This window comes from Leuresthes tenuis, unplaced genomic scaffold (genome assembly GCF_036924035.1).
Source record: "Leuresthes tenuis unplaced genomic scaffold, fLeuTen1.0.hap1 SCAF_10, whole genome shotgun sequence".
NCBI lineage: Eukaryota > Metazoa > Chordata > Actinopteri > Atheriniformes > Atherinopsidae > Leuresthes > Leuresthes tenuis.
Window position 1 is genome coordinate 14,161,781 of NW_027325364.1, and position 11,597 is coordinate 14,173,377.

General features: G+C 37.7%; 1 protein-coding gene across 1 annotated transcript; it reads left to right on the forward strand.

The window, feature by feature from the left end:
* The first annotated feature begins 9,370 nt into the window (after positions 1-9,370).
* On the forward strand, positions 9,371-11,389 carry msmp2 (microseminoprotein, prostate associated 2). Its single transcript, XM_072393279.1, has 4 exons — positions 9,371-9,758; positions 9,840-9,947; positions 10,379-10,487; positions 10,707-11,389. The coding sequence occupies exons 2-4, from the start codon at positions 9,842-9,844 to the stop codon at positions 10,873-10,875; spliced, it is 384 nt and encodes a 127-aa protein (XP_072249380.1). The 5' UTR covers positions 9,371-9,758; positions 9,840-9,841; the 3' UTR covers positions 10,876-11,389.
* Positions 11,390-11,597: the final 208 nt, after the last annotated feature.

Below are 11,597 nucleotides of genomic sequence, written 5' to 3' on the forward strand. Positions count from 1 at the left end.
AAATAGGTATTGAATAATCCTTGTTAACCTTGTCTGCCTCTTTCCTTTTAGTGAACCTGCCCCTGGGCCTGTGTGTATGTGTGTGTTGGGGGTGGGTGGGTGAGAGGATTAGACGGGGGACCAGATCACAGACCAATCAGAAGCCTTAAAACCTCTATCTGTCACTTTCATTAAACTTTGCTCAGTTTTACTGTTTAAGCTGCAGCTCCACAGCCTCTATTCTGGTTGATTATAAATCTTTATTGTTTCTGTTGGTGTTATTTGCAAAATGTTGTGCTGTGATTGCGCATATGTATAATTAGTCTTTCAGTGAATAGTAAGAAATCCTGATTTCTCATAATAGAAGAAAAAAAAAAAAGCATCCGCATGACTGAGGCTTCTTTTCATACATAAAGAATATTTTCACGAAGGTAAATTCTTGGACCTTCTATGAGGTTCTACAAATAGTACACCTCATATTCATATGAAATGCTTTGTCAGCATTTTGACGTTTTTATTTTAGCAGGAGAAGAAAAACACAAGGAGAAATAATGGGAAAACTAAATACAACTAAATGAACCCATTTGCTTTATTACATTATTGTACAAACATGATTATAAGCTTGATTAGACTCAGCACATATGGCTCATGGCTTTTCAGGGTTACATTTTTATTCATGATGGGATTTCGCAACCATTTCTATTTATGTTTTCTCACACGATGTGCTCCTGGTGTTAGCTAATGATTTTCTTCATATGTCTTTCAGAGGCTGAGGTTTGAGAAAGGGTACAGCTGATTTACAAAACTTTCATGAAAAAGATCTAAGTTTCTATTTTGTCACTTCTTGTCATTCTGTTATTTCTCACCTTGCCTCACACTGCCCTCCATCTGTTGCAGATTCAAATACTCCCCTCAGGCTCGCAGTGAGCCAATCAGGGGCTATCATTCTGCCCTAATAGGCTCGCAAGGTCAAAGCCGGAGCAGATACAGAGATGACAGAGAAAAAACTCAACCGTACTAATGTCTCTGTTACTCATTAAATGTATTGTGGAAATAAATGTTAATCTGTAGACATGCCAACTGTGTGGCACCCTTACCACCACCAATAGATGTTTTAAATAGGAAATAATTCCACATATGGGATTTTTCTACTACTGTAAAAAAAAGTGGATGGCTCTGTGACTCATTTCAGATACGATACACGATTTCAGTCTCTCATTATTAATCATTTCAGCTGCACTCATTCTACTTCTGCAGCCTCCTAAAAAAAAACTAAAAACAAAACCATGACCTATCCACATGTGAGAATACTGTATTCTTTATTGACCATCATATCTGACAGATGAAGCGGATTCAACACATGTAGGAGTCCCACACTTCCCCCGAACACAGTCCCACATCCTGAGGCCATCCTGACAACAGAGGTCACTGCGACTTCAGTTTATCCTGATTCAACCCAGATTTTATTCAATGTACATCGATGCATAAAATATATTACCAGAGATCTGGTGTAAAACTGGCATTTTAAAAAAATCCCACTCAAACATCACATTTTAAAACATTATTTTCTTATCTTATCAAGGTTTCATATGTAAATATCTAGCTCCTTCAATTAATTTTTAAAACATACAAACACATTTATTTTCTTATTTATCAAGGTTTCATATGTGAATATCTAGCTCCTTCAATTAATTTGTAAATACTTTACATAGGTTACAAATAACCTATCAAAAATAACCTTTTTTTCCAGTTCTACACACCACAAAAACAGTTATACAGAAGTAGCTTCAAGTCAAGGTAATATATACATATATGTATTTAAAATGTTCAAAAGTTCATTTCCAGGGTTGATGCCACTGCTGTCAAGTGGGCGTAGTGAAATAAAAAGTAAGATATTTAGTGGCATATCAAGGTATAAATGGGGTGAAACCCACTCATCACTTCCTTCTATCACTTATACACTCTGGAAGTCCAAGGTTTAAGGTACAGTGTGGGTTTCTACATTTCATAATATTAAGAAAATCAACTTGTTGCATAGTGAGAGAAAAAATCAGGACTTGCTCATAGATAGATAGAAGCTCCAATATTCAGTAAGTAATAGATGCTCTCTATCATTTTGGGTAATGCAAAGAAAATCATTATAGAGGCATATCTAAAGCTGTATATTAGAAAAGTGACACAGACATCCTGTGTATTAAAAGATAAAGGACACTCAAAGGCATATAAATATAACAAAACATACATAGACTGCAGCAACACAATACTGAAAGTATAATAAACCTCAGGACTTACATCTGAATATCTTATATTTAACTTTGGTTGTGCTCTTCTCTGGCACCACAGTGAAAAGTGTTTAAGAAACACTCACTCTCTCTCAGTTTGTTTGATAAAATCATAAAAGATTTTAAATGATTTAGAGAAGGCAGTAACATCATCATTTATCTTTTGATACATTTAAAGTTGATATTAGTGACAAAGGACATTGTGAAGTGACCGTCACGTTGGGCGTTTGTCCTCCCTGCAGGCAGTAACTAAAAGTTATTTGGCTCTGCATACACAGTCATGTGTGTGTGTGTGTTTGAGTGTGTTTATGTATTAGGTGTCACAGTAGAATGAACATCACATGTATTGATCAGGCTAATGTGGGGTGGAAAGGCTCCAGGCCACAGCAGATGATCAATATACCTTTAATTACACGAGTGTGAGCGTGTAAGTTACTGAAAGGGTGAATATTGGTGACACCCCCCCCAAAAACAAAAAAAATCACTCACAAGGCTGTATATATATGAATGCTGTCCCAGTGAGGAAAAAGCTCACAGGACCACACAACCCTCTGTCACTTTTTTAAAACTGCGCACCCCATCAATGTCTACTATTTTCTCTTTTTGTTTTAACCAACATTTCACTGAGACGACAGGACGATGTCATGTGTGGATGAAGGGAATAAGTAAGTATCTTCCTTTTGTGTTTGTACATGATGTTGAAGAGATTTTCAAGCTTGTGTCTTCTGAAGCAAAGAGACACAGAGCTCAAATGCCAACAGGCTCTCTAATTTCCTGTATTAGCCCCGGAGGCCACTCCTGTGTCATTTTTCGGCCAAACAGGTTGTTCAGGCCTCATAAAGTAAATTTAAAACCAGCCAAATGACTGTGGGATGTCATTTTTGTCGTGACCCTCCCTTTCTTTTTTTAAACTGAAATGTGTGTCTCATTTGTCACAGGGTTTTCCAGTCTGCTGGGCTCTCTCTGATTGGCTAGAGGCTGTTTGATATGTTTGATATTCGGTTGTTCTTGTGTTTTATCATGTCAACTAAATATCAGACATATTCCTACAGAGTCTAGCACTAACTTCTGATCTTTGCTGTGGATCTGAAGAGAGGCCTTTTGGGTCAGCCATACAGGTAAATGACTGTACTTGGTTTGTTTGTAGTAACTTTTAAAGTGCACGTTACATAATTAGTCAGACATTGAAAGTATGATAATCAAAATAGATGCATTTATTTCAACATTTTCAGTACCAGGCTTGTGTTAATGATTAAACTTCTGTTTGTGCTTTGAATGAAAAACATGAACCTGAACATCAGGTTTCACAGTATACTTGCTTTACTTTTTCACAAACACACACACACCCATGTGCAGTCGTTTTGCTGACAAAGAAAAAGACTTTAGTCTTTTGTTCAAGGTGATCTCCATGTGCAAAAATATCCTGCTGTGCAAATAATTGTTCTGCTGCCTCCACACAGGTTTTTGCCAACAAATTAAGGCCAAATGTTATAATTGTATTTGTCATTTTAAAGCAGGACAAGGTCAGCTCAGCTTTATTTTCACCATATAGATACAACATATATATATATATACGTATACATATATAAATGTGTATCTGATTTGCAATGTTAGCGCCACAGCTGCTCTTGAGAAACCTTTTTTTTTTCTTTTATTAGTTGAAATCTATAAATATTCACCATTTGTCATGTGTGATTCTGTCTGTACAGGGCTTAAATAAAGTCTGATGGTTTGTTAATATCTCCCAGAGTGATTCATTACTGTGTTTGCATGCCTGATTTACATCATCGTGCAGCAGATTCAGCAAGCCACTGCTTCAGTTGCTAATTATATGCTTTAATCAGTTCATCTTACATAGTGATGAGATGCTTTTTGATTTTTTTCGCTACAATAAAACGTATCCCCTCCCATTCAATAAATTCTTTAAAGGGCATTGTATTATATAATAGTCAGTTTTTAAGAGAAGCATGATAAGTAACATCCTGATAAGCCTGTTGGAGCATAGGATGGAAAATCATGCTCCCTGATGTGAATACTAATATGCTTTTTAATCAAAATAATTACTGTGTTACATCGTGTCAAGCAATGCCATTTCTAGTAACTTTAGGTTAAGAACTACAATGCAGATTTTGAGCCACTGAAGCATTGTGGCCAACCCTTCATGTTGACTAAAAAAAAAACCCAAAAAATGTAAAATCAAAACAGTGATAAACCTGGATTGGCATGTCAGAGGCCATCTAAGGCAGTCTTTTGAAAATGTAAAAGCGAAACACTGAGGTCAATGTGCATGGAGAAATAGTAGAGATTAAGTCGGTGGTTCGGCAGTTAACTTTGCTGAATTTATCAGTTACTCTGGCCATGAAGAGAAGAGGCACGTAAGCAACTATGGAGACTTACTCTCTGCAGATAACCTGACCCAGATCATCCATCCAACTATTTTAGATACCCATTAATCCAACTCAGAGTCACAGGTGGGCTATCCCAGTTGCCACATCCTTAATGGCTCAGCAGTCTATCGCAGGGCCACACAGAGACAACCATGCACAATCACACTCACTCATAAGGTAGATTTAGAATCACCAATCAACCTTAGAATCACTGTTGAAATCACCGTTTTGACGGAAGCAATCAACAACTCCACACAAAATGGAATTGATATCATTCTGATTGGGGACTCAATAACACAGCATGTCAGAATGGCGAAGACGGAAAATATAACTTTTTCTGATACATCACTCAGGGAACTGATAGATATCTAGTCGACCATTCTGTCTACACATCCAGAAGGCATGAGGATCATTGTCCACATGGGGTCTTTCTTAATGAAACAGCACCTCCGTATTTTAGTTTTATGGATAAATGCCGAAATGGGAGGAAAGGTGGGGCAGAAGCTGCCTTATTCAAAGATACATTCCAGTGTAAAGAGATCTCATTGAGTAAGATAGCGCTTCATTTAACTTCCTTCCAGTATGTGTGGTGTGTATATGTATGTGGGTGTATGTGTACGTATAGATGAGTGTGTTGGGTTCACTCCTTTGTTTTATTTGCTTCTATCTTGTAGCACTTTGTGCTACATTTTCTATCTGATTTTCTGTCTGATTGATTGATTGATTGATTGATTGATTGATTGATTGATTGATTGATTGATTGATTGATTGATTGATTGATTGATTGATTACAATCCTAGAGGAAACAGTTTGGCATCTGAAATCAACAACTTGATATAATACCATCTGACTTTTTAAAAACTGTTTTTATCTTAGTCACTGAGCTCCTAAAGAAGAGAGCTCAGTGATGAACAACTTCAAACCTGTCTCTAATCTCTCTTTTATATCCAAGATTGTTGAGAAAGTTGTGTTTCACCAACTCAATGACTTTCTGAATGAAAGTGGAAATCCTGATAACTTTCAATCAGGGTTCCGACGTCATCACAGCACAGAAACAGCTCTGGTCAAAGTGTTAAACGGCATTAGGTTAAATATTGATTCTGCTGACGTTTCAGTCCTGGTTCTGTTGGATCTCAGTAATGCGTTTGATACTGTAGATCATAGAATCCTGTTGCACAGGCTGGAAAACTGGGTTAGACTTTCTGGAGTGGTCCTAAACTGGTTCAGGTACCACTTAGAAGGCCGGAGTTATTTTGTTACAGTTGGCAGCTATGAATCTGAGCGAATGGCCATGACTTGTGGAGTCCCCCAGGGGTCAATTCTTAGACCTCTTCTGTTTAACTTGTATATGCTCCCTTTGGGTCAGATATTACAGAAGTTAAACATCTATTATCACAGTTATGCAGACGATACACAACTTTATGTGTCTCTGTCACCAGAAGACTGCAGCCCAGCAGACGTACTGTGTCAGTGTCTGGAGGAAATAAACACCTGGGTGAGAGAGAATTTTCTACAATTAAATGAAGACAAAACTGAGATCATTCTGTTTGGCAGCAAAGAGAAGAGGGTCAGCACTGGTAAATATCTTGAGACTCTGGCCCTTACAATCACTGACCAAGTTTGTAACCTTGGAATGTTGATAGACTCAGATCTGACTTTCAGCAGCCACATCAAAGCTGTCACCAAGCCATCTTTTTACCAACTCAGAAACATCAACAGAATTAAAGGTTTTCTCTCCCAAAAAGACCAGGAGAAACTCATCCATGCATTCATCTCCAGTACACTTGATTACTGTAATGGTCTTTTAACTGGACTTCCCAAAAAGAGCATTAAACATCTGCAGCTCATCCAGTACGCTGCTGCTGGAGTTTTAACCAGGACTAAGAGATCTGAAAACATCACACCCGTTTTAAAATCTTTACACTGACTTCCAGGCAGTCACAGAATATATTTTAAAAGCCTGCTGATGGTTTACAAATCTCAGAACAGTTTAGGCCCAAAATACATCTGTGATATGTTCAGAGAATATAAACCCAGCAGAGCTCTTAGATCCAAGGACTCAGGTCAGCTGATCCAGTCCAGAGTCCAGACTAAACATGGAGAAGCAGCATTTAGCTGTTATGCTGCAAACAAGTGGAACAAACTGCCAGTGGAAATGAAACTGTCACCAAATGTAGACATTTTTAAATCCAGGTTAAAAATATTTCTTTTCTCATGTGTCTATGCATGAAATCTGCATGGTATCTTTTAACTGATCTTGACTGTTGATTGTTTTTAATTGTTTAATTGTTTGATTGTTTTCTAATTCATTTTAATGATTTAATTTGTTTCTCTTTATATTATTTTATGTTTTCTTAATGCTTCTTCCACTCCCCGCTGTAATGCTTTTATTTTTTCATGTAAAGTACTTTGAATTGTTTTGTACATGAAATGTGCTATACAAATAAACGTGACTTGACTTGACTTGCATGCATGTTTTTGGAGAACCCACAGGGTGAAGACACAAACTCCACACAGAAAGGTCCCAGCCTGTGAGGCGATAGTGCTGACCACCACACCACTGTGCCCCCCTAACCCAGACCAGGACTTTTTTTTTAAAAACTGTAATGGCTTTTGATCATCAAACGGCGAGAAGGCAGGAAACATGTAGGAAAGGACCATAGGTCACGGGTCAAATCCCGGCGGGATTTGAAGGAACTGTGAGTTTCACTTCTGTGTCAGTTCAGTCAGCAACCACCCAAATCAGACCCCAGAATATTTATTACATTTTCCTATGTGTTTATAGAGCTTTATTTGAGCTCACCCTCAGTAAAATACCACAACTATATGGTATAATTATTCATATAATAATAATTGATAATCTTTTATTGTGTGATACAAGTTGATGAAAACATCAATGAAGCTACCAAGCTCATGGAAATGGCTGACATGGCTGCAAACTAAGGACAATATTTCCTGTATAAACAAATGTTTCTTCTGTCACAACAACACTTTCTTTTCAGGGTGATGCTGTAGATGTTGGGCCACCTCCTAAAGCCAGACACTCAAGCATTTCTTTTAACTTCTAACGTCAGGAAAGACAAAATCCCCATAACACCTACTGGTCTTGGGACCTGCACAGACTTTCTTTTTCAGTTCAATTTACCCTTTTATTTTGGCATCAAAAGATCAAAAGCCTTTCAAGAGAAAAAAAACCTCTACAATTCACTATCAGTTTTGAATCAGCTGACAGAGCAGACTGAGCAGAAAATACTTGCGGTGCTTGGTGAGTGAATCCATCTGCTCCACGGTGTCACATACCTGATGTCAATCAATAGCTTAACAGTTCTACATAACAAAAGGTTTGCTTGTTTAAATCCCTCCACCCCATTACGTACGTTTAATTAGGTTACTTTGTTTAAGAAACTTTAACAGACCATCGAAGTTCAAAAATTTAACCAAGTGTAATTCTTCAAGATGAAAAGAGGACTCACTAACAACTATCTGAACCTCATCTGTAAATTGTAATCAATTTGTTGAGGTTTTTATCTGTACAGTCGTGTGAAAACCATGTGAACATTAATTGGACTGATAGAAATGACAATACCCAGCTTCTCATTTACAGTAATCATGAAGTTGTGTTTGTAAAGGTCTGTATTTTTCAGGTTGCTCATCCAGTCTGTCCACTGTTGTCTCTCATGATCTTTTTGTTCGTTTAACAGCCCGGTTTAATTTAAGATTTTGCTATAATTATATTTCAGAAGCTCCATTAGCTGTCACACTAACTGTCACTGTTAGTATCCAGAATAAAGAGCACACATTGTATGATAACAGTGCCAGAAAATCTGTGATCAACTCCATGGCCTAATATTCAAGCTTGGTTTGGCCTATGTAAAACCAAAAGAGCCAGGGTGCTCTGAATGGTCAAGCCTAGCTATTGCTCTTATTCTGGATTTCTGAATTTTGCTTTGGTGAAGCGGCCCTCTGAGCTATAGTCACTTTTGAGGATAAGCTCCAGGTTTAAACAGATGATCAAGGATCAGTTTATTTAGAATAAAATAAAAAGAAGTCAAATCCCTCTCTACTTTCCCTTTGCAAATACATTATTTGTGTTGTGAGCTGAATTGTGTGTGTCAGATTAGGGCTACAGTAAGCTTTGAGGCGGTGAAATCTCGATAGTGACAAATCTGTGTGTGTCTGCGTGTATATGCATGTGCACATGAGTGCATGTTATCAGTCTACTCAGGATGCTTTATTCAAACAGATCTCAGCACAAAGATAAAAAAGCAACACACAGCTCAAATCTAACGAAAAGGCTTTCTGATGTCACCCACAGTCACCTCCCCGCCTCCTGAAAAAAAAACTCCCATGACGCACACCACAGACTTCTACGTAAAACTAAACTGAAATGAACCGAATCTGTAAAAAAACATCTTGATATTTATATCATCCGTGCAAATATTCCTTAATGATGTGGCATGAAACTGGATGAAATGCATCCGTGAGCTTGAGAATAAGCCATTAAGGACAATTATCCAAAGCTTCATTAGGATCTGTTTGAAAACGAGAGAATATCCGGTTTCAACAATAAACACACAAACCTGACCTTTTTCATCTTAATTTTTTATGAGGGGGGTCAAGGGTCGATGTTTACTCTTCTCCACACACATTCACCCTCTTGTCTGAACAATAGGCCAATGCCTGGTTGTCCTATAGGACAGCATTATCTACCGATCAGGTCAAATGGCATCCACTGAGAAAAATGTTATCTGAAAGAGTGCACACTGTATACTCTGGGGCACTGTCTCGTGAAGCAGCAAAAGAGGGAATGACGAATATTGTGGTAACAATGCTTGTGTATTTCTGTGTGTCTGCGTGCAGCATATGTGCATGTGGTCTGGCAAAGAAAATTAGCAGACAAATGGCACAGTATAAATGTCTGAGAGCGCAGGGAGAGAACGTCAGTTCAAGAGGGGCACTCGGCAGGAGGTTCAGAGAGCCAAAAGGCAAAAAGAGGGATCATAGAACTAAGAAGAGGGTGAATGAAACGAAGAGGAGCATTCGGAGAACTCACAGACAGTACAGCAACAGAGAGTTTTTTTATAGGTAGTGCTGGAACACTCGGAAATAGGTAAGACGAGCAGCCTGATATTTGTCGTCTGATTTTTCTTTCTTTTGATTAATTACCAAGATTTGTGATGTTTTTCTTCAGAGATGGCAAACACTGCAGGAGTACTCTTGGCTTCACTCTTGTTCCTGAGAGCCAGTCTGCCGTGTTTTTCTGTGTATAACAGTGGTGAATGCTTCTTCAACACAAAAGGTACTTTGTGTGTGTGTGAATGTTCATTACAGAAGATAATGAGATTATACGTGCACATATCAAGCGGCAGTAAATATTGGATAAATACTGTATTTATTTCAATACTGTATTTCATTTTTGTTCCTTGGTTAAATACAAATATGTAGTTTTGTACAAAACAACTTGTGTGTTTCACAATAGATTCTGATTTTGCTTTCAACAGTTTATCTTTACATAGATCAAAAGCAATTGTGAATCTTTGACGAATTGTGTCTGCTGATATCACAATGTAAGAGAAACCATTCTGTACGATGAGCAATTTTGCATCTAAAATCTTAACCCTCTTGTGCGAGAAGCATTTCATTTTATTCACGTCAAATTTGTAATGCAGAAGAATGGAATACTTTTTACTTCTCAAGTAAAAGACCTGGATACTTCACTGTCATTTCCAGGGAACTGTGAACACATGGGGCAGGTGTACGGGATCGGAGAGAGCTGGATGACCAGTGACTGCTACCAGTGCGTCTGCATGGAGCCTTTTGGAGTAGGGTGCTGCGATCAGTGAGTGTGTTTGGAAGGAAACTCATATTGTCATAGTATATGAGGAATTCATGCTCTACTTTTTGTTTTATTGCTTTTATTTATAGATTTATGTAAGATTCAGTTTATTTTGGTATTTGTGCTGCCTTTATTGTTTTCTTTTTTCAAACATACCACACTTTTATGTGCTTTTTAAAATTAAGTTGACTTGATTTGACACTTTTCTCCCCTCCCACTCAGTGCATATAAACCCGTGGACTATCCTGACTGGTGCGAGATCATTCAGAAACCCGACTCTTGCACTAGCGTCGCAGTGATGAGAGTCAATCATAAACTGCCCTGCCTCTGGGGACATGGCCGGCTCAGAACAGGACAGTCATGGAAATCTGACAATGATCCTTTATTTTAAGTTTCACCATTCGAGTAAAAAAAGACAAAAAAAAAAGACAACAATAGATACAATGTGAAGGTTTATTTAGGAATAAACTTAAAAGCCAATGATTCTATTTTTCATGGGGTTTGTGAGGCCATTTTACAACAAACAAATAAACATATATCTGTCTGATCTACCTTCTGTACATGAATAATTTTACATCTCAGTATGCAGGTGTTGATGTTAGTTGTTTACGTGTTGGTCTGAATGCCAATATGTGTGTAGTTCATAATTAAATATTAGAAAAAACGACATGTAATTGCTGCCCTGGTCATCATTGTTATTTGTCCTCTTAACAAAAACTAATTCTGTACTTTTCTGTTACTGTTCTAACTTGTACTTTTTTTGTGCTGTATGGAAATGTTATGATTCAGTTGGACCTGTGAAACAATAAAAGCGCCCCTTGCTCCTCGCTGAAGATCTGAGTTTCCAGAGAGAATCAAGTGGGAAATAAAATTACTTGTGTTGTTGTCCCAGTAACGACCGCTAGGTGAAGCGTAGACAGATAATTGGCACTAATGTACAGCAGAGTTGCTCTGCAGAGTACTACAGTTACTAACCTTCGAGCTCTAAGGTTAGTCTTCTTTCATCTATTAATAATAATGATAATAATGATGATGATAGTAATAATAACAATAAAAATAATAAATAAGTTGACTTCTAATTAAAATGTATTTTGTCTATTGCGCCTACATCGA

What these genes read in the sequence shown, in the direction of transcription:
- msmp2 (XM_072393279.1), top strand. Translation starts at nt 9,842, where the DNA reads ATGGCAAACACTGCAGGAGTACTCTTGGCTTCACTCTTGTTCCTGAGA. An exon ending in ATGCTTCTTCAACACAAAAG is followed by an intron (nt 9,948 to 10,378) that starts GTACTTTGTGTG and finishes TGTCATTTCCAG; the next exon opens with GGAACTGTGAACACATGGGG. An exon ending in GGAGTAGGGTGCTGCGATCA is followed by an intron (nt 10,488 to 10,706) that starts GTGAGTGTGTTT and finishes CCTCCCACTCAG; the next exon opens with TGCATATAAACCCGTGGACT.